Source organism: Xenia sp. Carnegie-2017, unplaced genomic scaffold (genome assembly GCF_021976095.1).
Source record: "Xenia sp. Carnegie-2017 unplaced genomic scaffold, XeniaSp_v1 HiC_scaffold_20, whole genome shotgun sequence".
NCBI lineage: Eukaryota > Metazoa > Cnidaria > Anthozoa > Malacalcyonacea > Xeniidae > Xenia > Xenia sp. Carnegie-2017.
In genome coordinates, this window is record NW_025813483.1 from 10,654,314 (window position 1) to 10,679,173 (window position 24,860).

General features: G+C 36.4%; 5 protein-coding genes across 6 annotated transcripts; 4 read left to right on the forward strand and 1 right to left on the reverse strand.

The window, feature by feature from the left end:
• Nucleotides 1–80: 80 nt before the first annotated feature.
• Nucleotides 81–1,682, forward strand: LOC124443042 (prefoldin subunit 3-like). Its single transcript, XM_046993562.1, has 6 exons — nucleotides 81–167; nucleotides 266–390; nucleotides 661–727; nucleotides 959–1,057; nucleotides 1,133–1,271; nucleotides 1,360–1,682. Exons 1-6 carry the CDS (start codon nucleotides 90–92, stop codon nucleotides 1,422–1,424), a joined length of 573 nt encoding a protein of 190 aa, XP_046849518.1. The 5' UTR covers nucleotides 81–89; the 3' UTR covers nucleotides 1,425–1,682.
• LOC124443040 (synapse-associated protein 1-like) lies at nucleotides 1,602–5,613 on the forward strand. The gene is made up of 10 exons (XM_046993561.1): nucleotides 1,602–1,868; nucleotides 2,065–2,147; nucleotides 2,235–2,301; nucleotides 2,988–3,061; nucleotides 3,358–3,497; nucleotides 3,579–3,670; nucleotides 3,756–3,824; nucleotides 3,914–4,051; nucleotides 4,667–4,821; nucleotides 5,284–5,613. The coding sequence occupies exons 1-10, from the start codon at nucleotides 1,718–1,720 to the stop codon at nucleotides 5,371–5,373; spliced, it is 1,059 nt and encodes a 352-aa protein (XP_046849517.1). The 5' UTR covers nucleotides 1,602–1,717; the 3' UTR covers nucleotides 5,374–5,613.
• On the reverse strand, nucleotides 5,531–7,507 carry LOC124443039 (headcase protein homolog). The gene has a single exon (XM_046993560.1). It carries the CDS (start codon nucleotides 7,216–7,218, stop codon nucleotides 5,935–5,937), a length of 1,284 nt encoding a protein of 427 aa, XP_046849516.1. The 5' UTR covers nucleotides 7,219–7,507; the 3' UTR covers nucleotides 5,531–5,934.
• Nucleotides 7,508–7,739: 232 nt separating this feature from the next.
• LOC124443038 (T-complex protein 1 subunit theta-like) lies at nucleotides 7,740–15,982 on the forward strand. Its single transcript, XM_046993559.1, has 17 exons — nucleotides 7,740–7,869; nucleotides 8,269–8,359; nucleotides 8,809–8,888; nucleotides 8,980–9,036; nucleotides 9,149–9,223; nucleotides 9,474–9,626; nucleotides 10,580–10,625; nucleotides 10,726–10,787; nucleotides 11,417–11,554; nucleotides 11,970–12,041; nucleotides 12,144–12,250; nucleotides 12,560–12,626; nucleotides 12,743–12,830; nucleotides 13,386–13,573; nucleotides 14,634–14,798; nucleotides 15,236–15,355; nucleotides 15,724–15,982. Exons 1-17 carry the CDS (start codon nucleotides 7,813–7,815, stop codon nucleotides 15,787–15,789), a joined length of 1,632 nt encoding a protein of 543 aa, XP_046849515.1. The 5' UTR covers nucleotides 7,740–7,812; the 3' UTR covers nucleotides 15,790–15,982.
• Nucleotides 15,983–16,082: 100 nt separating this feature from the next.
• On the forward strand, nucleotides 16,083–24,831 carry LOC124443035 (PC3-like endoprotease variant B). 2 transcript variants are annotated; one of them, XM_046993555.1, is made up of 16 exons: nucleotides 16,083–16,931; nucleotides 17,579–17,683; nucleotides 18,003–18,092; nucleotides 18,438–18,546; nucleotides 19,162–19,199; nucleotides 19,762–19,835; nucleotides 19,923–20,011; nucleotides 20,081–20,253; nucleotides 20,684–20,905; nucleotides 20,986–21,086; nucleotides 21,519–21,740; nucleotides 22,201–22,448; nucleotides 23,062–23,261; nucleotides 23,351–23,560; nucleotides 24,558–24,585; nucleotides 24,749–24,831. In XM_046993555.1, the coding sequence occupies exons 1-15, from the start codon at nucleotides 16,641–16,643 to the stop codon at nucleotides 24,561–24,563; spliced, it is 2,178 nt and encodes a 725-aa protein (XP_046849511.1). In that variant the 5' UTR covers nucleotides 16,083–16,640; the 3' UTR covers nucleotides 24,564–24,585; nucleotides 24,749–24,831. The 2 variants fall into 2 exon arrangements, with proteins under 2 accessions (XP_046849511.1, XP_046849510.1); XM_046993554.1 differs by lacking the exons at nucleotides 24,558–24,585; nucleotides 24,749–24,831 and having other exon boundaries at nucleotides 23,351–24,424.
• The last annotated feature ends 29 nt before the right edge of the window (nucleotides 24,832–24,860 follow it).

The window sequence follows — 24,860 nt, forward strand, 5'->3', positions numbered from 1 at the left end:
TCCGTGACCTTATTAAAATCTATTTGTTGCAAGGGGGGTGTAAACAGACATTTACCTTTTAAAAGACATCACTGAAGAAACAAGTCAAAATGGCGTCTGACAAGGAGTGCGTAGATAAAGCAATTATTGAAAAGAAGCATAGTGGTATCCCTGAAGCTACATTTTTGGTAAGTAGATCATTCAGAAAACTGTGTCATTTATGGTGTATTTCCTGTGCTTGTTTTCCATTCAAGTTAATCCATGAAATCCATATGATTTACCATAGGAAGACGTTGATGCATTTATGAAGACGAAAGGCAACGAAGGAGCAGAGAGCGTCATAAGACGGCTAGATGAGCAGCATCAGAAGTACAAATTCATGGAAATGAATCTTCTAGCAAAGAAACGCAAGTAACTAAATAAATCTAGCTCATTAACGTAGCCAGCACGTCACTTTGGTCATGCGATGGTAATTTTTGCGTTTTCATTTACCATGACTGTAAAAAACAGATTTCTAAAGAAATGAACGTTAACGATCGGAAAGTTACATAACATAATGAGTGAAACTTGCAATGCTACTGACCTAGATTACCACAACATGCATACACTGTAATGACCAAATAGGATGGACAACCCAGTTGCTCTATCCCAAGCCTCCATGCAGAAATTTATCTTTTTTAGGCTGCAGAGTAAAATTCCAGACTTAAAATCTACCTATGAAATGGTTAAAGTTTTGAAAGATAGTAAGGTAGGCAGATTGTGATGTGAAAGTCTTGGATATACTCCATGTTGTTTTTTACCCTTGTGAAAATCACGCATCAAATCCTGCTTAGAATTTGAACTGAATCGTATCCACGATACTATAAAGTCTTAATTTTTATCCTATCCAGGATCCTATGGGATCTTATAGGATCTTACTTGATAACTTCAACAGGGTAATGAAAGGAACTCTTAAATGTATTTTCATGAATTCTCTTAGAAACAAGATAAGACTTTGAGTACACAGTTTCTTTTGTCCGACCAAGTATATGCCAATGCATCTATACCTCCTACAGATAAAGTTTGTTTGTGGTTAGGGGTAAGTGCATAATATCCCTTTAAACTCTTTCACTCTTAATGAAAAACTGCTCATCGATATTTTCACTATGTTTAGGCAAATGTAATGTTAGAATATGACATTGAAGAAGCTGAGAAACTGTTGAGTAAAAATCTAGAGTTTGCAAGGGATACTTTACAAGGTGTAGACGATGATTTATGCTTTCTTAAAGATCAATATGTGACAACAGAAGTTAGTATCCTTTTTTATGCATCAAAACATGCTCTAATTGTATGCTAAGTTACTGTTCAATAGTTTTTGTGTTCCTTAATTTATTACCAAAGATATGGCTCGTGTTTATAATTGGGATGTTACTAGAAGACAAATTTTGAAGGCATCAAATTCCTAAAAGAAAATTGATACCCTTGTGCGTGGTTATTTGCGGAAAACCATAGCTAGATGAACTTCTTTAAAGGGGAAAGCAGGGAGAGAATGTGGATTGATAAATTAAAGATAAAATAAGTATAAGTTACATGAAGTTTGCCAAACTTGACGTATGCTCGCGGGCCTTAAAAATGTAAATAACAAAACAACTAATTAAGTCATTTTTGGTGTGTTTTCGACTTTTCGTCGTATTAAAGAAATACATTGTACAAGAAAACATGCACGAAAGTTGTATTTTGATTGTTTGATGAGACAGAAATGTTTAGCTGGTGGTCTAGCGGTGGAAACGCGGAAAAGGAAGAGGGAAATAGGGGAAATGCGAGTGAAGAAGGAACTGACTCAACCGAGGATCGTAAGAATGCCAATGAAATGTCAGATACAGCCAAAGATTTAGCAAAAAACTTTGGAAGTAAGTCGCCAATATTTTATATATAATTAACATAATACACAAGCTAAATGGCAGCTAGTATTTTCTCTATTGATTATTATAAATCTGGCTCGTCATCGTAGTTCATACCTACACTACACAGGACGAGAAGAGACACTTTTTAATAGCATTACATTGAGGAATTTTGGTGTTAAAACGAATTGTAATTTTTTTGAAGGCTTTCTCTATAGTGTCGCTAATGCTGCATCTAAGACAGCAATGAAAGTCAAAGATACTGTTAAAGAAACGGTAGAAGGAAAAGTTAGTATGGATTTTGTTTTAAGTCTGGTAACTTGACAACTTAAATGTATTTACCGTAATTTACGTAACATATGAGATATATTACAGGATATTTTGACTAACTTCAACGAGGAGCAAGAGAAATTTGTAAATGAAAAACAGAGTAAGAGGAAAGGTAACTTATATATGCTCATTTACATTGAAGTATCAAAGGTATGTCAGAAATAAAAAGGAATCAGTAGCGCACATTGCCTTGAAAATTGAGGGAACTGTATGTTGAAACAGACTTTTGTTTTGTCTTCATTTCATGGAGAGTCCCGAAATTTTAGGAGGACCAATTTTTTATCCTCTGTATGGATTAAATTTTATATATATCTTTCAAAAAATCTGCATGTCCCATTCATGCACCTCCATAATGTGTGCCCTTGTGTGGAATATCAGCAATTAATAAAAAAAACTTTTGTTTGAGTAAGTGCATTGCCAATTTTTGGTGTATTACTTAAGCTAGATTTAAATGTGAAAGTTAGAATAAGTTCTAGTTGGAGAAAGAGAAAGTAAATTTCATTCAAGAAATCAAAGATGTTTATTGTGTTTGCACATGCTTATGCAAACCTAGGAGACCTTTGGAAGAACTTGAGAGCAGATTAGTGCAAGCCTGAGACAGAAGGTGGAGAGTTGCACCTGCATGAAAAACATCTTTCATTTCTTTTATAAAATAATATAATAGATTGAGCTCAAATTGATTTGCACAGGCTAATACAAACACTACTATGGACCAATCACCACACACGTTTTATTGCTTTTATATTATAATGTGTTTTGAATTGCAAAATCAACAGCATTATGTAATTTACATCATAGAAACTGGTGTTCCTCCATGGGTTGGTTATCATGAAGAAGAGACGATGAAAACACAAATCTTGGCTTTGTCATCAGTAAGCATGATCAGTAATGACCAGTTTAATTGTGTAGTGTAAGGACCCTTTCTTAATTATTCACCTTTGTCCGGTATTGTTCAAGTTCTTACACACATATGTATGAAGCAGTCAGTGTGAATTGCTTCTTTTTTTTCAAGATTTCTTTATAAGAATGACAATCATTAAAATGATTTAATGCCAGTAACGTTTTTCTTAGTAGTTTCAATGCAATGCAATATTAATTGGCTATTGACAAACAATTTGTCAGAAGTGAATTGATTTTGAATTGTTTTTCATGATTTCAATAACCACAGGACGAGAGAAATTTTCTTAGAGACCCACCTTCCGGTGTGCAATTTCATTATGATTATGACAGCATGTTTCCTGTGGCACTTGCAACTCTTGATGAGGACCCAGAATTAAGAAAGATGAGATTCAATTTGGTTCCAAAGAAGTGAGCAGTGTTTTGCATTCTTGAATTAAAAGCAACGTATTATTTCCATCAAATTAATAAAAATTTCATTTTCTGCTGAAGAGTCAAGGAGAAAACCTTCTGGAGAAATTATTTTTATCGTGTTTCATTGATCAAGCAATCTTCACAGCTTACATCTTTAGCCTCTGCAGCAGGTATTGCAAAGAAACCTTGTTATAGTTGTAGTTGGTTTTTGGGATGTTGTTTTGTGTAAAATTACTGGAACAAGAATCTTTTTAGGAAGTACAAAGAGCTCTGCCGAAAATTTGAATGAAAAAGATCAGGATAACAAGTCTGTGAAAACAACAGGTGCATGATTGTGTGCATAAAGTATGGGGCATATTTGTGCATTTCCAATACATTTGTCAATCTATATGATGTGTATTTTATGATAACAGGTTCTGCTGATACACAGCCTATTGGGATTCAAGCAAAACAAAGTGTTGAAAAGCTTTCTGAAGACTTAGGTGATACAACATTGTCAAGCAGTCCTCCACAGGAAGAATTTATCAGTGATACCTTTGAAGGAGGAGAAGGTATGTTATTCATTTGTCTTGCAAGAGAAATTAATAGCAACATGTATCCACTTCTATATATATAGTTAGCACCTACCTCATTTAAATTCTCTCATTGCATCAATAAGAGAATTGGCAATAGCATCGAACACAAATTATTTGTGCTTTAGATTAACCATTTCAATAGCATATTGTACTTAATTGTACTTTATTGTGCTTGGAACCAATCATAGCCTTCATAAGCCCTTATCATTCTGATAGATACTGTCTTTATAGCAAATGCTGTGTGTGCAACTTTAACTTATGTTGTTTCAACACACCGTAATCCTCCACCTGCTAGCCTCGTACACAAGCATCAAACACAAATTATTTGTGCTTTAGATTAACCATTTCAATAGCATATTGTACTTAATTGTACTTTATTGTGCTTGGAACAAATTATAGCCTTCATAAGCCCTTATCATTCTGATAGATACTGTCTTTATAGCAAATGCTGTGTGTGCAACTTTAACTTATGTTGCTTCAACACACCATAATCCTCCATCTGCTATCCTCTTACATGAACCCATCCACATTAGGCCCATCTATATATAGGTGCATGTATTCAATAGTGTAATGTTCCGTCTTCATCAATAGAACTTAGCAAAGAAGACTTGCAACAGATAGGTATGGGAACATTAAATGACAAAGGAGAGAAGACACTCTCTGAAAATGAGAAGCAACCTAACTCAACTTCTACTACTGAAGCAGAAATACCTGACTGGGAAAGGGAACTTCAGGAAGAATTACAGGTTGCTTGATGTTAGATATTACACAACTTTGTGTGTTTATTTTCATTATTATAAATAAGGAAAATTGTACTGAGAAACAGTTGCATCTTGACTGTAGTGGACAAAATATTCAATAATAACATTTGGAATTTTTATTCAAATCTATCATTTAGATTATTGGATACTGTGTCCACTTAATAATTATTGTAACACCAATTTTTTAAGTGTATTGTCTTGCTTTTCTGAAATTTTGGATTGAAAATGGTGTATTTACACTGTCTTTTTTTCAATGTTGCCTTTGAAAGCCCATAGCTTTTTGTTCTATCCTATTTTCTCTCTTAAATTATTTGACAAGTATATATTACCACCAAAGTGGTCAAGTAAACCAGCTTGATTTTTCTAATGTAATAGTACAAGAAAGACAAACAAGTTTTCCCACATTAAGAAAGTCAACTTAAATAAATTAAATCGATCCTTATTCAGGAATATGATGTTGTTGAAGAAGGTGATGACAATGATGATGGCACATGGGAGAAGGAAATAGAGGATATGTTAGAAGCCGAGGTGTCCTGAGAGAAATAGTAAACATGCAAGTAGAAAATGTGTCCACCGAAATGGAAGTCATTTTACTGTATACTGCAGAAATGTCCTGAATAATGCTTATTAGCATTGTAGCATTAATTTTTATTATATATATATGCGTAAATCAACTCTTTCATCAAGGCAAGTGTGAAGAAATTTTATATAGTTGATATTTAATCAAAATAAAAATGTATAATTTCTCACAAATAAATAAATGTAGCAGAGAGGAAATAAATAGTTCTGAGATTAGCATTTAAGATCATGAACAAAAATGGTAATAGCCAGCTATTTACCAGCTTTGCCATCAATATGCTTTGACAGTCAAACACGCAGTTTCTTAAAGTGCAAAGACAGGTTTTTCTTGCACGACGAAAAAAGTCTTGAAATGGGATTCAAAATATACAAGGCAAATGTCTTGGTTTGTCCAGGCTCAAAAGTTGAAATCATAGTAAACATTCATTTCCTAGAATCTCATTCATGTCCTAAGATGTTCATTAACGTCCTTGTATGTTCATCACCAAGTATGTTTACTAGGATTAGTTCACAGGATACTCAATTAGCAAGCTTATATAAAGTCAGAGGTTTCACATAATGGCAATCAATGTAGGAGCAATGAGGGCACTCAAATTGACGCGAATAATCAGAGAAATATTGCTTTCCATTTTCAGGATTCCTAACTGGCTTACCACACTTCCTGCATTCGACTCGTCTATCACAACATGGTGCAGCTGCAAAGATATCATACCAGTATAGTGTACCAATCTGGTGGTGTGAACCATCCCATTTGGTATTGCAGAATTTACACTTCACAGCTTGAGGTGTGCCTTGTAAACAATGCATGCATACTGCAGTCAGGAAGAGCATGCGAGATTGGATTTCCAATGCAATACAACCAGGTGTCAGTTCTTTGGGAGACAAAAAGAAGGTACCATCAAGAAGTGGGTAATTAGCAAACACAGGCAGATCTCTATTACATGTAACACATCTTACTGCTGTCTGACAGTTAGAGACAAGTGCTTTCAGTATAATGGATCGCGGATCGTCACTTTGGGAAAAATCATCATCCATTTTTATGTGACATGGGTTGACCTTCTGTCGAGGTAGGTTCTTTACCATAGTACCAAAATCAGTACGCCAGGGAAAGCTGGAGGTGACACATTGGTCTCCTAGCTTAGACAAGGTTGGAAATTGAAATATATCTTTGGATTTCGAGTTAGACCTTCTTCTACTAGGAGATTTATGGTTATGATGAACATCAGTGGGAGACAGGCTTAACTTTCTTTGTTGTATCTTATGCATAGTCGGGGCGTTGTTGCAATTGGGCGAGACAGACAGCAATGTATACTGGTTGTTTTTGCCTTTTTTCCGCTTGGATGTTACCTGTTGAAAACTCTCTTCTTCTTCGGCAGGTTTATAATCTAAATCTTTTTTTAAATAGCCCTTGCCGCAAGAACAAGCACAACGTTTAGAAACGAGATCGTAGCCTTTTTTAGTCCAGATATTCTGATATCTTTGTTTCTCGGACCAACCTCGCGCTCTACCTAGATTTCGACAATATGCGATCAGGTCTTCTTCAAACGCGTCCGCACACTCAGGGTGCATAAAACCACTCTTGTCGCATTGGTCGTTACTACAAAAGAAATGAACAGAATCACAGGATGTCTTCAAATCCGATGATGTGCACCCTCTCGGATAGCAACAGTCGTGTGATTGACTTGCTTCGTCTTCTATCAAATCGTGACCGTTTTCGACAGGCGAACGCACGTCTTTTTCCGGTTCTTTGTCATTATACTTGGCAGATTTTGCATTATGTTTCTCCTCCCTCGCGAAAGGCATTGTTTAATGGTCAAAATTATCTCTGAAGGATTAAATAATTTACCGGATAAGGCAACGCTCACAACTGTCAAATCCAAAACAAGGAATTATTTAAATTCTTTTGTTTGGTGACATGTTCTAAAAAAGGGCGTGGCTCGACCAGCTGCATGTATGATGTGTGTGCTAAGCATCGAGCGAAGCATGCTCGACAAATATATTTTATCTAAAGCTTTTCAAAGTATTCTTATCAGTAAAACCTTCATTCCACACCTGCAGCATCCCATTCACGGGAGATCTACACCGAGCTTTAAAAGCTTTCTTGCGAGTTCTTTCAGATTTTCATCTCTAGTCTAAAGTGCGCTTCCATAAGCCAGATACAGAATGAAAGATAAGCAAGTATTAGTTGCAAAATCGTCTAATGCACATGTTTCAAGATAAATATACTATGCTTTGTTTTTGAAATAGACAATATTTTTGCAGGTACACCGTACATCACCGAGAAATATCAAGTATCAAAATACCAATGACCCGTTGCGCGCATTTTGTGACAAAAGACTGGGGACTAGTAACAAAGTCTAGTTTAAATTTTACATTTTTCAGTAAAAATCAGTAAAAATGGCTTTGTCCGTACCCAAAACGTCTTTCCAACACATGCTCAAAGATGGTGCAAAGGTAATTTTGATATTAAAGTTCAACATCTATCTAATTTTCTCTAGTAAATGTTAAATCTAGTTCTGTACAATCTGTATTCTGTTCTCAACAAGAACACAATGTCTGAACTTCTGCACGTGGTGTTGAAATTGTTCTGTCAATGGACAAAGTGTCAAAAAATCTTACAACTACACCTGCAAACCTTTAGTTTAATCTTCAAGTTCTTTTATTTTATTGCTCTGGTAAGAAGAAGCTTTAATTATTTAAAGTTTCATTTCTTTCAATTAAATATAAAGAATTACGTTTATATCTGTAACTATAGTATCCTTGAATCCTTGATCTCTTTGAATTATCCTCAGGAAATCACCATAGTGCCTTATAGTGCTACAGTATCCCACATTATGCTTATATTCGTCCTAGCACCTTAAAGGACTTGACGAGGCTGTTTTTCGAAATATTGATGCATGCAAGCAACTAACAAAGATTACAAAGTCATCTTATGGACCCAATGGTTTGTATGCTCAAGTAGTGTTGAACTGATGGTGATAAAGAAATTTAATAAGTTAGAATTTTTATGGTTTTGTTACCCCCATATAGCTGATATCATTAATATATGCATTGGTATAATCTACTGTGTTTGGATTGTACTAGAAGAACACTGCTAAGGTTTTCGAAACGTCATTCAACATTCACGTCAACAATCCTTCTCAGGACTCTACTGACCTGGATGATTTACATCTATAAAAGTGTAACCATTCAAACCATTCGCTTTATTCCTTTATTTAATAAGCAATGCAACATCAGCCTGAACATTTACTATGGTGAAAAGGATTATTTCCTTATATTTACTTTGTCTTTAACATACATAGTCATATAGTGATTGAATTGTTGAACATGTCACAAAGTTAACAATTGTTTGATCTTCATTTGTATGTTTTACATGCCATCTTTCTTTACAAGGCCTTAACAAAATGGTCATCAATCAACTCGAGAAATTGTTTGTCACAAGTGATGCTGCAACGGTAATCAAAGAACTTGAGGTATGTTAATGTTTATGTGTGTATTTTTTCAACATTGCATCACTTTTGTTGGTGTTTGGTGTAAGCCTTAGATTCATCCTTTTCACCTCAGGTTCAACATCCAGCTGCCAAAATGCTTATATTGGCTTCTCAAATGCAAGAACAAGAGGTGATTTTTGCATAGCATAGGGCACTATCTGGCGACATGGAGTACTTTAGGGTACCAAGTGGTACCATAAACATTGTCTAGTAGACATTAAACAGTTAAGGTATTCAAACAGGTTGGAGATGGTACAAATTTTGTCATGGTATTTGGTGGCGAATTGCTCTCCAAGGCAGAAGAACTTTTAAGAATGGTAAGATAATTTATGTTAAGCATACTGGGAACACTACATTGATAATATTAAGAGTGTGTGGATTATGTAGATCATGAAAGTCTGGCTTTAGTTAACTTTAAGAAAAGTGGGAGTGATCTGGATAATTTGTGGATTGACTGGATAAGACTTGGATAATGTGAATTGACTGTGTTTTCTAGTTTTCTAACGAAAGTCTGATTTGAAGAATATGCTAAGAGAAGTTTTTTACTCATTCAATTAATCCATTTAGGGTCTGTCACCTCCCGAAATCATCGAGGGATATGATAAAGCATGCGATAAAGCATTAGAAATTTTACCAAATTTATCGTGCTACACAATAAAGAACATCAGAGATCATGATGAAGTAACCAAAACCCTGAAGTCTTCAGTTGCTAGCAAACAGGTGATATTATTTTACATACATATGTACAGGTCCGAATTAAAGTTTCATAAGTCATAAATTGCTCAGTGATTTTGACAATTGCACAATGTGGCTGGACAATTGTGGTAAAATTATGAAGCTCAGTTAGCACTTCCTTATATAATTTGTTAATACTCACCAATTAATGCGTGCGCACGCCATGGCCACGCGAAACTAAGTAGATATTCACCTTAAGAAACGTTAATTTGATTAAAAGTTTAAGTACAATTAAAAAAGTCGAACTATGAATTCCGTCTGTGCGGAATTCTTAAAGAGAATATGTGCAGATCGCTGTATTTTCAACGTCTAGGTCTATGGGACAACATCTGTGGGAAGTTAGATAGTTCAGAAGCACGCGTCCTAGAAAAAGCGCCTAAAATCTCTCCGATCAAGACTTAGGGTCGGTGCTCGAAGTAAAAATCATAAAACAATCTCCCATAGAGAGCTTCCCAATGTTGGCGAGAACAAGATATAAGGCGCCCAAAGAATGCAAAAAAGCTTCACTGTCCTGCAGAAAGGCAGTTGGAGACTGAACAATTTCTTGCAAACTTGCATGCGTCACCACAAACTTAGAGCTAGAAAGTGACGGGTGCCATGATTTTAGCGTAAAGTCTTCACTAAATTATTGAATAATGTTTCTGTATATCGATAAATTGCAAAACTAAGTACAAATTAATACTTATATTGCAGAATTGTCGTAGTATTTACGCAAATCACTAAATGTGAAAAAATTTTATAAATATGAGGCTTTTCTTTCATGTGTTTGCTGTTCGTTCATTCGTTTCATTTTGATTTTATTTTTATTGGAAACTGACGTTTCAATTTTTTCTTGTTTAAAACTTTCACAAACTTGAATTACTTTCCATCATAAAATACAGCTGCAGCTGCAGAATTTCTCTCTGTGCTTCTAAATTTCTACTTATGTTGTTTTGCAGTTTGGTAACGAAGATTTGCTATCGGAATTAATCACAAAAGCCTGTGGTAAGTACTGATGTTTCACTTTTCATAAACCTTTGCTCGTTGTTTCTGGTATTTCTGAAAAGTCAATATCTTTGTCGACGATTCGATTGTCTTCTTTTAGTGCGAATTTTACCCGAGTCAGGCCTGTTTAATGTGGACAACGTGAGGGTTGTGAAAATATTGGTATGTCAAATCGCAATTTGTCGAGAAATCATGCGTTTTTGATTTGTTAGTGCTCCTCGCAACTCGGATTCCACGTCAGGAACGTCATTTGATTCTCTGCTCTCTCTCATCGTCTTGTCGATAAATTCTCTTTTAAGTAGTGCCGATAGCGTTGCTTGTGCTAAATACCATAATATTTCTTAGCAACAAACCACGATGTCCAAACGTTTTCGATTGTTTTGAGCTTTTTCATCGGCGAGAATTTTTTTTTAGTAAACCGAACGTTTCAATTTCTAGTTTCTTGCTAATTGTTATGCACCTTTGTGAACGCTAAAAACTAAAAATGAACCACGGCATTATCATATATCGTCACACCTAAACTTTAGAATGATGTTAACTGTTAAGACGAAAACATACTCCAGATTGCTAGCTAGCTGATGTAACGACTAGCTAGAGCCAAAGGATACAGTATTCAAGAGTTCATTTCGCATTTAGCTACTACCAATTCATCGTCAAACTTGTCGTAAATTCTAAGAACTACTATTGAATACTATGGCTACATGTTTATACAAAATCTTGAGCTATTTTTCGGAGTTTGTTTTTGGTTTTTCTTAAATGATTGACTGAAAAAGATTGATTATCATCTGCAGGGTTCTGGTGTGTCCAGTTCTCATGTCGTACAAGGAATGGTGTTCAAACGAGAGGTGGAAGGTAATATTGGCAAAGTTGAGAATGCAAAGATTGCCGTCTTCTCTTGTCCGCTCGACTCCATGGGGACGGAAACCAAGGTAAGATCATCTGATTACGTATTGTGTTAAAGACGACACAACTTAAAGGTCGATGAATTCCAACTTTTTAGTCGGGAATTCCTTGAGTTAAACAGGCTGTCAAAAGGAACTGCTCGCTGGCAGAAATTGGTTTGATATGCGAACATTAGAACAAAACATAAGTTACACAAAAAAAATAATGGTATATTTAATGACTAACTGATCCTCCACTTGGTTTAATTGCAGCTTTGCATAGGTTAGACAGGCTGTTTGTCATAATCATCACAATGTAATATTTCTACACAAATCAAGAGCAGTTCTTTTCGACTCCTGTGTAGTTGCAGAATAAACTGCATGAGGCGATCTCTAGCTTCTAGAAACGATCTATTTATATATATAGAAATTGTACTTGAAAGTTTATTGGTTTTTTGATTAGGGAACGGTTCTGATAAAGAGCGCAGAAGAGTTGAAGGCGTTCAGCCCTGGGGCAGAAAATCTTCTCGAGAGTGTAAGAATTTTTTGTTTGTTTTGCTGTGAACTAAAAGAATAGGAATAATTCAACTTAGGATATCTTTCGTGCGTGTTAAATGTGAAACTGCCTTTTCAACAGCAAATCAAGAGTATCGTCGACGCTGGCTGTAACGTTGTTGTAACTGGCGGGAAAGTAGGAGATATGGCTCTTCATTTTTGCAATAAATATAATTTGATGGTTGTGAGGTTAGTATGCAGCTAGTTGATGGATTTTTATTAAGGTCAGCTCATTCAAATGTGTGGGCGTAGAAAAAGGCCACGTTTTCACAAACATGTCAGTTCTTACGTACAGCAACATTGTGTATTATTTAACTCCAAAGCTTGAACATTAATCTGTGTATGGCCGTGTGTTAAAAGACTGGGAATAGTATCATAGTTGGCTTTAAAGTTTTGGTGGGAGGTGGTAGCCTTCTTGGTCTATGCTCATTTGAATTGTTCAGTTGGCAAAAATATTGTCATGGAGCTCTTCCAGTAAATTTCGTTCATCCTCTGTAGGTTGACCTCAAAATGGGAACTACGACGTGTATGCAAAGCCGTTGGAGCTGTGGCTTTGCCGAAAATGGTATTATCCAACTTCTAATTTTGTATAAAACGGGACAAACCATTGCTGCACATTCCTTTGCTTGTTTATTCGGGACGTTTCTTGGCTTGTAATTTTGTGCGTTATTTTTTCGCCAGACTCGTCCAACTGTTGAAGAAATCGGTCGTTGTAAGATTGTACAAGTTGATGAAATTGGCGATACGTCGGTGATTGTTTTTAAGCAAGGTTCGTGTCTATTTGAGTCTGTGTCCATTGATATGACTTGGATTTACGATTGATTCAATATACTATGACATACAGCCTTAACAATGATAAATCTAAAGAGCTTATAGTTGTGTTCAGTTGTCTGATTCACCCAATCGGAAAACTCATTCATATTTGGTAGATAATTAATGGTCTGTTAAGATTACTGTTTCTGTGACCTGTCGTTCATTGGGTTAGATTAGATAGATTAATTATTAGCTAGACAAGGCATTAGGTAGACAATTATTGGGAGGATTAGCGATTAAGAATGATTTACTCTCCATGTTTTCTTATCGCTTTTCAAACAAGCGAAGCTTGTAGCAGAACTCTTTACGTAGAAACCTGCCGTGTCATTTTAACACATCTGCCGTGTCATTTTTTCAAATCAAGAGGGGGTGTGATATTTTAGCAAAGTGCGTTCGTGTCTTCATCATAAACGTTATGCACGCACGCCGTCTGACATAGTTTTTTAAAATTGTGAATCTGTAATAGATATGTTATCCAATAGCAATCATCGACTCTTACTATCCTTTTCAGAAAGTGCTGACGGCGCTATCTCCACGATCGTAATCCGTGGTTCAACAGATAGTATAATGGACGATGTAGAGCGTGCCATTGATGATGGAGTGAACACGTTTAAACAGCTTACGAGAGATGGACGATGTTTGCCTGGTGCAGGAGCTACGGAGATCGAACTTGCACTACAACTCGCTACCTACGCTGAGGTGAGGCTTGCTTAAAGTAAGAAGTTTTTATCTTGCCATGTACTTAGTGTAATCCATGATGAGTCCCTGCAAATTTCTATACATCCTTCAGTTACCTGCCAGCCTTTGGATGAAATACCTATTCAGAATTTTGTGTCATTAACTTTTTCAATTCAACGACAAGAACGCTGGAAGGTTGACGTATTATATAAGAAAATATTCCTGACAATTTAACTTCTCATTTGCAATGTGATTTAACTTTCTCTATAAATCGTACATCACAAAACTTCAATATCTTGAGATTGCAAAGAGATGGGACTAAACAGCTTGAGAAAGTCCACTGGCATTTTACGAACTCTTTTCAGTAAAACTATATTTTTAATTGCAAGTTTTTCGTTAAACTGGCCCTTTAAAGATCTATTGTTTTTAAAGTAAGTGAGCATTGGACTATTTACTTATCACTAGCAAACCTGTGGTATGGTAACGCCACTTCTCGCTTGCATGCATTAACGACTGCCTTTCTACGTGATTGTGATACACATTGACAAATGTTCACGCTAACGGCAATCTGCAAGTCCTAAACTCGACATCAGGCAGAATTAACGTTTCAGCTGCCCACGTAACATAAATCAGAATTTGAGTTTCATACTTGCACCTGGCAAATAACGATCGATATTGCTTAAAAACAAAGGCCTTCTCTATCCATGTCATAGCCAGGTATTTTTAAAAGTGGACGGTGATCTTTTTAAGACAAATTAAATCAAGCAAGGCACGTTTGTCTTTATGCTTTACTGTCTAAATCAGCTTATACATAATGGTGGGCACGAGGATTTTATGGTCTTATTTCTCCGACATAATTTTACTTTCTTTTTGCTCTTTCATAGCATGCTTCCATACTCTTAGCATTTTCTCGCCTCTAGAAAGTCTCGAGAATCTGCTAGATAACAGTTAAAGTGAAAACCCATTAAGTACTCGAGATGCCATCTTGTTGTGGGGAATCTGTGTTGATGTACTTTGATATCCCATGATATAACTTTGATATCCTCTGATGTCTTGATGTTCTTTTTCTATTTTGTTATAGACGTTTTCTGGTTTGGAACAATACGCCATTAAAAAATTTGCTGAAGCTTTGGAAGTGTTTCCTAAAGTTTTGGCTGAAACTTCAGGTGTTAGCGGAAACGAAGTCATATCCAAAATGTACGCTTCGCACAACGATGGTTGTAAAAACTCCGGGTTTGACGTTGAGGTAATTGTATTATGAAAGGTATTGATGAAAACTAAGATAATGTGTGTCATTGTTCGTAGGTAGTAATGAATGAACAAAAGAGAACGAGAACAGTTCTTACACTACCTAAAATTTAAACTAAGATAACGTGTGCCAGTGTAGATAGTGATGAATGAACAACAGAGAACGAGAACAGTCTTTACACAACCTAAAATTTAAACTAAGATAACGTGTGCCAGTGTAGATAGTGATGAATAAACAACAGAGAACGAGAACAGTCTTTACACAACCTAAAATATAGACTAAGATAACGTGTGTCAGTGTAGGTAGTGATGAATGAACGAAAGAGAACGAGAACAGTCTTTACACTACCTAAAATATAGACTAAGATAACGTGTGTCAGTGTAGGTAGTGATGAATGAACAACAAAGAACGATAACAGTCTTCTATTCCCTTAGGCTGGTACTGCAAGTTTGATCGACGTTTCTGAGGCTAGTATTTTCGACACACTAGCTGTGAAACACAATGCCATAAAAATGTCATCTAATGCAGCTGTTACGATACTAAGAGTTGACCAGGTACAATTTTCTATATTTCAAAACACATTCAATATAATATATTCTCATAAATTCATTATATTTCTTGTTATATGAAATAGAAATTTATTCTCAAGGCAAAACCTTCAGTATTATCGTAAAACTTTTCAGCATCTCACAACCAATTAGACAACGGGTGAATTATATGAATACTGTCGTTTCTGTTTCTGCTGCATTTACGTCGAGGCGCGCGTATACTACCCCTGAATTCCTCGATTTGATATTTCTCCGTAAAGACCTCAAACTCAATTAGTATTCATATTCGAGTTTGAAGACCAATGAATACAGACCTCATAATCAAGTGGTTCATGATGGCATATGTTTAAAGTCAACCTTCTGTTTTTTTCTAGATTATCATGGCGAAGCCTGCAGGTGGTCCCAAACCAAGGGCTGGAGGTAATCGTGATGAGGATTAAATCTTATCGTTATAGACAAATGCATTAGTTAGTGGATATTCTGCTTAATATCGCAGAAATTGTCCATCCTGAAGCTTCATGAATGATAATTTACACCGATTTCGTATTTTCCGTTGCTGTTCATCTTCAATTGATATTCCTTATTCAAATATTCGCCAAATGTTTGAAAAATTACAAAAACGTCAACTTTCAATTGTTTTACCATTATAATAACACCTTAGTGATTTATGGTGATGTGATTGGCTGTGTTTGATCACGTTACATCGAATGGACACTTCCCCTTATCATTTCGCGTTTTTATTAAATTTATTCAAAATATTGATCCGTACAACCTCGTCCACTATTCATCGCTATTCATTATATAATGGCGATGAAGTGACATTATTTTTTGTGCATCATGTCCAATGCCCCGTTTACACGAGCCCGGGTTGACAGCCAGCCCGGGTTGGTGTACCAACCAGGGTCTACCCGTCCACTAATAAGTTCCTATTAACGTTTACACGATAGTCGGGTCAATTACTTTGTGAAATGTTCTTACCATAGTACTACTGATACATTTTATGTGAAGGAATCGAAGATCATGTGGCGGATTTTTTTCGTTCACTATTGACAAAATCTCATTGTAATTCCCTTTCTTGTGTAAAGTGCATATATTGCAATTCGCGCTTTTATTGTGGTCAGTGCAAACTTTGGATTTGAACGTGTTGTACTGTGACTATATTCTCATAACCGCAGCGATAATGAAAAGTTGAGGACCACCTGTTTGGGAGCGAAAACTACCGGTTGGGTCAATGAAGCCTTAAAACCTTCGAGTCGTTTAGTATTTTTATAGCGATATAATTTCAGTTATAATGTTTCAATTGTTTAAACATCGGAAAAAACACTTTGGCCTTGGGAAGTATACTGTGTTTATACTTTTGTGGTTATTCTACGCTGCATTTGGTGAGAAGGAGAAATTTAGTTTTAGTAAATATGAACCGAGATTAGACGATCTTTTTAAGAATTTTACAAAACTACAAAAGAAAGGTAGCCAAAAGGAAGGATATTTTACAAACACATGGGCCGTTGAGTTGCACGAACCGGCCGTTGAACGAGATGTTGAAAGGATTGCCAGAAAACACGGATTTAAAGTTTTAGATAAGGTATGTGAGATGTTATTGTATGGTTTAGTTTATATAGCATAATTACTGGTGTCTTTGTGCTCAGCATAGTCATGTGCCATTATTATAGTCATCTGAAATTGTTAACTCGAACGTAGAAAGTCGGGCATTTTCATTGCATTTTGATTTAGCTTGAAAGCATCGGAATTCGTCATTTGTGAAATGTTTATCAGTAAAGCAAGTATTGATGATTCGATAAGTGAAAATTAATCACCGAGGCGTGAGGGATATATGTGGGGTTTTTTGTGTAATGTTGAAAGATTTAAGTGCAGAAAACATCAAAGTTTATTTTGTAATCTTAGGAAAAGTTTTGATACCTGAATTTTTTTAAATTTACCATCGAAATAGCGGGAAAGTTAAAGTGATTTCCAGCGATCGCTAGACGTCGCGAGTTTTAACTAGTGAATGACCCAAAGTCTGAATACGGTTAGGATGCCACATACGTTATGTGAGATGAATGTGTTGTTTTTCATAACAACTGCCAAGATGTGAACTCACTCATCCACCATCCGAAAGTTAAAACTTTCTTAAATTTCGTTTTATCTCATCTCGAGATTGTATATGTTAAATTTGTCGTCTCGTCTTATCTGATGTCGGTGTTAGTCTAACAAAATTGTATGTTTTTACAGATTGGTAGTTTAAAGAATCATTTTCATTTACAACACGATGACGTCAAAGAACTTCATCACGAGCATGCTCAGAAAAAGACGGATCTATTGATGCTGGAAAAAGAGGTAAGTTCTTTGCAATTATTTTTTAAAGAGTTTGATGTACGCTTGCCACACATTGGTCAGTGCAAGCATTTTTCTACTGAGGATTAGTCTTGGTTGTAACTTCTTGAAGCTATTTTTGGTTTTCACTCACGGAGCTCAAAGTTCTTGGTTCTATCTTCTGTAATTGTAGTTATCACTTCTGGGAACTTGTCATTGTTATCATTCCAACAACTTTGAGCTTATTGATAGTCTTAAAAAGAAAGTTTCCCGGAGTGCTTTGCACGTCATAAATATCTTCGACAAGTCAGTTAACGACGCTACGTATGTATGCATATTATAGGTAAAAGAAGCCACGCAACAGAAATATGTACACCGATTAAAACGGGACGGCATTCCAACAGATCCAAAATTTGTTGAAATGTGGTACTTGGTAAGTAACACACTTTATTCATTTTAAATTGCCTTGTGTACATTTCAAAGTGAATAATTACATTATACAGACCCTTAATAGATTAATGAAGGTAACTTCTTTTCTTTCGGACGATGGAAACCCGATTTCCACAGCTGAAACAAAACAACTCGAAATCACTGCTCGTATCTTGTTAGTTTCAAAACATTATCCATACGTTGGTATTGTTAACTCTTGGTCGCATAATATTTTTTCGTTTTACATTATCATTTTTCTGTTTTTGCTTATTTTCATCTGCGACAGTTATTAATGATGAATAAGTCATTTGTGTCGGCAGTATATTTTTCTAAGGAGGTATGATTTCAGTTTAATTCAGGACAAACAGGGGGTCCCGTTGGTGTGGATACGAACGTTGTACCGGTGTGGAGGAGTGGTATTACTGGAAAAGGTGTTGTGATCTCTGTTCTTGATGACGGTATGTTGAAATTATTAGCAACGAAAATTTCACACCGGTCTGGATATTTATCGCACATTTACAGAGAAAGTCGACTTCAAGTTTAAATGAAGCGAAATCTCGCAATGATTTCTAGTTACAAGACAAAAGCAAAGTCTTCATCGAAACTTTGATGCGTCGAAGCGGCTTGTAATATCCTTTTTTCCAATGACGTTGGACACTGTCAAAAAATTTTAAAGACGTTGTAACTGGCAGTTATTTTGCTCCCTTTTATGATTATATTTCGTCACATGTTAGTAGATGTAGATCGTCCTGGTCAGTTCACGAGAAACACTGTTGTTGGTGTTGGTGTTGTTGTTGTTGGTGTTGGTGGTGTTGGTGGTTGTGGTGTTGGTGTTGGTGGTTGTGGTGTTGGTGTTGGTGGTGGTGATGGTGGTGTTGGTGTTGGTGTTGGTGTTGGTGTTGGTGCTGGTTGAAGTTTCAACTTTCTCAGTGGTAGTCATCTTCAGAAGTAGAGGGTCAGAAACACCAACAGTCCTTCTCTGGACTCCACTAACCTGGACGGTCTACATATACAAACATGTAATGATACTCCCAGGTTCAAACCATTCATATTGACATATTTCATTCTTTAAGGTCTTGATCACACTCATCCTGACATTTTACCAAACTATGTAAGTAAAATTACAAATTACAAATTTTGCTATACTTACACTACCTTCGCTATGCTTAGACCACCTTAGCTATACTTTGACCACCTTAGCTATACTTACACTCCCTTAGCTATACTTAGACCACCTTAGCTATACTTAAACTTCCTTCGCTATACATAGACCACCTTAGCTATACATAGACCACCTTAGCTATACTTAGACCACCTTAGCTATACTTACACTACATTCGCTATACATAGACCAGCTTAGCTATACTTAGATCACCTTAGCTATACTTACACTACCTTCGCTATACATAGACCACCTTAGCTATACTTAGACCACCTTAGCTATACTTAGACCACATTAGATATACTTAGACCACCTTAGCTATACTTAGACCACCTTAGCTATACTTACACTCCCTTAGATATACTTACACTACCTTAGCTATACAAAACCACCTTAGCTATACATAGACCACCTTAGCTATACTTACACTCCCTCAGCTATGCTTGGACCCCTTTAGCTATACATAGACCATAATCTCTCATGAGTAATATTTGTGTATTTTTACCTGTAGTTTCCCGAGGCTAGTTATGATTTTAACGACCACGATACCGATCCGTTTCCTCGAGATGAAGATCCAGATAACTGGTATTTATCTGTATTTAATAAATTTTTTACTAGTACCTCGTAAACATAACTCAACCTTATCTGTCTCCCCTTTTCATATGGTTTTAGTCACGGTACAAGGTGTGCTGGAGAAATAGTTGCCGTTGCCAATAACAGCAATTGTGGCGTTGGAGTCGCTTACAATGCGAAAGTTGGAGGTGACCAAACGATTTGAATGCTGAGATAACATGCTTAAATATATCATTTTGTAATCTTGTTTGCTTCAGGCGTGAGGATGCTTGATGGGAAGGCAACGGATGCACTTGAGGCAAGTGGACTGAGCTTTAATCGTAACCTGATTGACGTTTATGTCAACTGTTGGGGGCCAAAGGATGATGGGAAGACTTTCGGGAAACCTGGACCTTTGGCTGCGAAAGCTTTGAAAGAAGGAGCCATCTTTGTAAGTGCGATTTCTATCTGATTGGAACGTTGTAGACTGATTATAATCCTACAAACGTTTACGTCACATCTCTTCTAATGAATAAATTAGGCATTACGTGTATTGGCATCAACATCAGATCATTCATGAAGACAGTAGACTAAAGCATGCAAAAACTCGCGTTTCAACATGAAACAAAACACGGTATTGGAGTGTTTATAGACTCTACTTTCAACAATCAGATCACTCCCGATGAAGACAATAGTCTGGAGTACATAAGACCACAAGCTTCAACATCAGATCACTTCTGTCGAAGACACTTGACTGTAAGACCTTGAGTTTTAACATCAAAACACTACTGATGAATACAATACTGTGGAGTGTACATGAACTCCAGTTTTAAGACTTTAAACTGAATACATTTCTTGTTAGCAAGTATATGTTGTTCTAGGGTCGCAAAGGAAAAGGAAACATTTACGTGTGGGCAACTGGAAATGGTGGTTTAACTGACGATGATTGCAACTGTGATGGATACACCACAAGTGTGTACACAATATCCATTGGTTGCATTAGTGATCATGGTCTATCAACATACTACACAGAGCTTTGTGCTTCCACTTTGGCTGTAACTTTTAATGGAGGCGCGCATAGAGAACGGGAAGAAAACAAAATGGTATGACATTAATATTGTTTAACATTTGTACTACATGACGTTCTCAGGTTATTCATGATGGTACTTACATCATTCGTTAGATTACTACAGATTTATTCCACAAATGCACGGAGGAGTTCAAAGGCACTTCTTCCGCTGCTCCCATTGCCGCGGGAATATTCTCTCTCGTCTTGGAGGCAAAGTAAGATAATTAACGGTAAAAGCGTTGTTTAGATATGGGAGGGTTGAAAACGAGTTTTGAGTGGATCTCCTTGAAATTCGAGTTGATTGTATAGCTTTGAAAAGGTGTCCGTTCAATCTTGGCATTTTTCAGTCGAGAACTTGTTCAACATAATTTTGTTCTTGAGAAATATTTTCTTTGCAAATATAGACATTCGTTCAACATGTACTTCATTAGCATTTTATTGCATTTTCTGACCAATAGGAGCGCTGAGATGGCTAACTGCAGCCGGCAATCTAATTATATATTCAGCACCAGGTTGCACAGCTAAATGGGACTACTGTTTGTTTCCTATATTGTGCTTTTATTGTGAAGATGCGAAGAGCTTTCTTCATGCCGTGAAATCTCAGTGCATGTATAAGGGGGAACTCTGACATTTAATTTTCTTTTCAGTCCCGAGTTAACCTGGAGAGATATGCAGCACGTGATTGTCGACACTGCGCAGATGACAAGTCCCGTGGACGAAGGCTGGATGAAGAATGGAGATGGAAGACATTTCAACCATAAATTCGGTTTTGGAAGAATGGACGCTTCCAAAATGGTGGAACGTGTTAAAACGTGGGTTAATGTTAGCCCACAGAAAGTGTGTACTGGTCAGTTATTTGATAATCAAAGGTAACTATATTTATCGCTTTTGACTGTCTCTAAAATTATGATGACAGTGGTGCGGCCATATAGGTAGTTTTTTACTAGAGTTGATCCATGACCTTGGACGCTCCCACCTGCTCTATATAGTTTGCAAAGTTCATGACAGGGGGGAGTGTTTAAGCTCATCCGATCGAATCTAGGATATCGAATCTATGGATACTACAGTTCACACCTTTTCTCCTTGTAACTCTTTCTGAAGTAACGCTGTGCCTTTAATAATTAATATCAATTGTAGAATTTGAAGAACTTGATCATTCTTGTTTTTTTATACTTTGTGCTAACTGTTAAGGGAACATTTTGTTTTGCTTAGACGATGATTGTAGTAGATTGAAAAATCCCTTTCCGGTTAATGGCGATGGCTAGGTGTTAAACGAACTCTCGTGAGTCTATCATTAAGTCATATATTCTGTATTTCTTAAATTCTTAGAGATATTCCATCGACGGGCAGCATGGATTTCCAATTTTCCACGGATGCGTGCGCAGGCGGTGAAAACCAGGTGGATAAGTTAGAACATGTCGTTTTGACTGTTAGTTTTATACATCGACGTCGCGGGGATGTCAGCCTGTTACTCGTCTCTCCGTCGGGGACTAGAAGCGAATTACTGTCTACCAGACGATATGACGATTCGAAAGAAGGACTTGATGACTGGAGGTTTATGACAGTGCACTTTTGGGGTGGGTATATTGATGCGTATTGTACGTCATAATCACCTTGTGGATGCACCTGTTCACAAGAATTTTAATGAAGTTCTTTATTGTGAGACACCAACATGGCCGCTCTTCCTTGAAATCAGTGCGTATAGTACGTCATAACCGCCATGTTGATGCACCTGTTCAAAAAAGTTTTAATGAAGTTCTTTATTGTGGGACATCAACATGGCCGCTCTTTCTTGAAATCAGTGCGTATAGTATTTCATAACCGCCATGTTGATACACCTGTTCAAAAATGTTTTAATGAAGTTCTTTATTGTGGGACACCTACATGGCCGCTCTTCTTTCAAACTCAAAACCAATAACTTAGTTATAGAGGTTTTGAATTTGAAGTTGAGTTGCTAGAGTTATATTTTGACCGAAGTTGCGCCCGTTACTGATAACAAAAGGTGTAGAAACTATGAGCCTTTTGTTATTAAATTTGAATGTAGTAATGGATTAAGCAAGTTCATATGACCCCATACTTTATCGAGTTTTCGTAATAAGAGATTAGTCCGATTTGTTGAGGCTTAGGCAGTTGCCTTGAGCATTCTGTAATGCATATACAACGATGTTTTGCATGAATTCGTTTTTCCAGGTGAAAATCCCCGAGGAGTGTGGAAAGTCAAAGTAACTGACAGTCCCTTGGATAAAAACGGTCAGCGGATAGTGTCCGACTTTGGGACACTTCATGCAGATACTAGCAGGCAGGAGCATGATGTGGAAGATCTAGAGAAACAAGTTATCGATGATCAAACAAAACAGCAGCAAAATCTAGTCGACCAAATGAAGCAAAGGGTTAGTGGTGATTCTATCCTTCGTCATCCTTTCAATTCACTCAATATCCCTCGTGATTCATTTTTCTAATCTTTACCTTCCATTCATAGGACCCACATATAGACTTTCCCTATCCTCCTGGAGTGCGACGTGATCATATAAACACGTCTTCAGTGAATTCTGACGATAACTACAACGGCTTTGCTGGCTCTCAGTCTATAAAACGCGGCGTTGTACCCAGTTTTCTGAAAAGCTATCGAAAAGGAAATATTCGTAAAGTGCAAGTGGAAACAGCAGAAAAGGCAACACAACGTGTGCAGGTGAACGCTGGGTACGAGAACCCTGAAATTATTTGTTTAGGCAACCCTACGTGTTCTGGAGTGTTTTTACGGTATGGTTTGACTTTGTACGGTACTCAAACACGTGAAGGGGTTGAATTCTAGTTCAGTAATAGTATAATATGTATAAATAGTTCTGAAAGTGCTAATGAAGCGAAAAATTGCTAATTATGCAGGGTGTCCCTGACTAAAGTGACACTGTAGAAATCATCTCATTGTTCATAGACCTTTGTTAAACGTGCTTGACTACATATATTGTATCACCTTTTTCTGGGACACCGTGTAGTTTTATCGAACAAATTTTAACATGACTTTAAGGACTTACGTAAATAGTTTACGAGAATATGAATGAATAGTTGTATTTACTGACGTGTTATTTCAGCCTGACAGAGGCCCATTCGTTTTGAAGTGTTAATGGTGTTAAATTCCGTCGAAATATTTCATACGAAAGCTGCCAGGAAAGTTAGGGATATTTGAGATTTTGCGGCGCCGTTGTACAAAGCGACGTCACTGTTGTAAATCGGACGATGTCGTGAGCATAAAAAGAACCACCGTAAACTGTTTTATAGAAAGTCTACTGTCATTTTATGAGCTCTGTTCGATAACTTTATAATTTAAATAGCGAAATTTTCGATGAATCGTATCAGTAAACGAAGAATTCAATTCATTAGTACGATTATTCTATAAGTGAAACGACGAACTGATTAAAAAATCAATTTTATTTTTCATTGTACCTTTTAAGGACTCCAATATATTGAGCTTGGGAAATTGTCTTTGTATATGATAAACAATAGCTTGTTAAATTTTTTCTTCTGAAATATGATTAAAAGTTTTGTATATGCTTTCTTTCTGGATCTTATAGCTATTTTATAGGAATGACTATTTTCTAATTAACGTTTCTGAATGCGGAGTTTGTCCAGCGATTAGCTGTTAAATGCTTAATTTTCAGCTTGATCTTTTTTGTATGTGTTGATCCAAGATTTGAGATGTGAACCAGTTGAATAAAGGTAGGATTGATCAGTCCAATCTAGCATTCACATTATTTAATTGAATATTCTTAAGTAACTCTGCAAATTTGTATATTTTTTTCCATCATAAAATTGATGTTCGCCTTAACTTGCTTAAACACTTGTGTTATTTCACATTCTTGATATTTTATTGTTCTTACAGGATATTCAAGTGTCGGATTGCATGGAAAATTATTTTGGTCGTTTACATCTTATTTGCAATCAATCTTTCGATTTGGGCAACAACAAAAAAAAACAAAAGTATCTCAAGCACA

What these genes read in the sequence shown, in the direction of transcription:
- LOC124443042 (XM_046993562.1), top strand. Translation starts at nt 90, where the DNA reads ATGGCGTCTGACAAGGAGTGCGTAGATAAAGCAATTATTGAAAAGAAG. An exon ending in CTTCTAGCAAAGAAACGCAA is followed by an intron (nt 391 to 660) that starts GTAACTAAATAA and finishes TATCTTTTTTAG; the next exon opens with GCTGCAGAGTAAAATTCCAG. An exon ending in AAGTTTTGAAAGATAGTAAG is followed by an intron (nt 728 to 958) that starts GTAGGCAGATTG and finishes GAATTCTCTTAG; the next exon opens with AAACAAGATAAGACTTTGAG.
- LOC124443040 (XM_046993561.1), top strand. Translation starts at nt 1,718, where the DNA reads ATGTTTAGCTGGTGGTCTAGCGGTGGAAACGCGGAAAAGGAAGAGGGA. An exon ending in AAGAAACGGTAGAAGGAAAA is followed by an intron (nt 2,148 to 2,234) that starts GTTAGTATGGAT and finishes GATATATTACAG; the next exon opens with GATATTTTGACTAACTTCAA. An exon ending in AACTTCAGGAAGAATTACAG is followed by an intron (nt 4,822 to 5,283) that starts GTTGCTTGATGT and finishes ATCCTTATTCAG; the next exon opens with GAATATGATGTTGTTGAAGA.
- LOC124443039 (XM_046993560.1), bottom strand. Translation starts at nt 7,218, where the DNA reads ATGCCTTTCGCGAGGGAGGAGAAACATAATGCAAAATCTGCCAAGTAT.
- LOC124443038 (XM_046993559.1), top strand. Translation starts at nt 7,813, where the DNA reads ATGGCTTTGTCCGTACCCAAAACGTCTTTCCAACACATGCTCAAAGAT. An exon ending in CAGAAGAACTTTTAAGAATG is followed by an intron (nt 9,224 to 9,473) that starts GTAAGATAATTT and finishes TAATCCATTTAG; the next exon opens with GGTCTGTCACCTCCCGAAAT. An exon ending in AACTCGCTACCTACGCTGAG is followed by an intron (nt 13,574 to 14,633) that starts GTGAGGCTTGCT and finishes ATTTTGTTATAG; the next exon opens with ACGTTTTCTGGTTTGGAACA.
- LOC124443035 (XM_046993554.1), top strand. Translation starts at nt 16,641, where the DNA reads ATGTTTCAATTGTTTAAACATCGGAAAAAACACTTTGGCCTTGGGAAG. An exon ending in GATTTAAAGTTTTAGATAAG is followed by an intron (nt 16,932 to 17,578) that starts GTATGTGAGATG and finishes ATGTTTTTACAG; the next exon opens with ATTGGTAGTTTAAAGAATCA. An exon ending in AACGGGAAGAAAACAAAATG is followed by an intron (nt 20,906 to 20,985) that starts GTATGACATTAA and finishes ATCATTCGTTAG; the next exon opens with ATTACTACAGATTTATTCCA.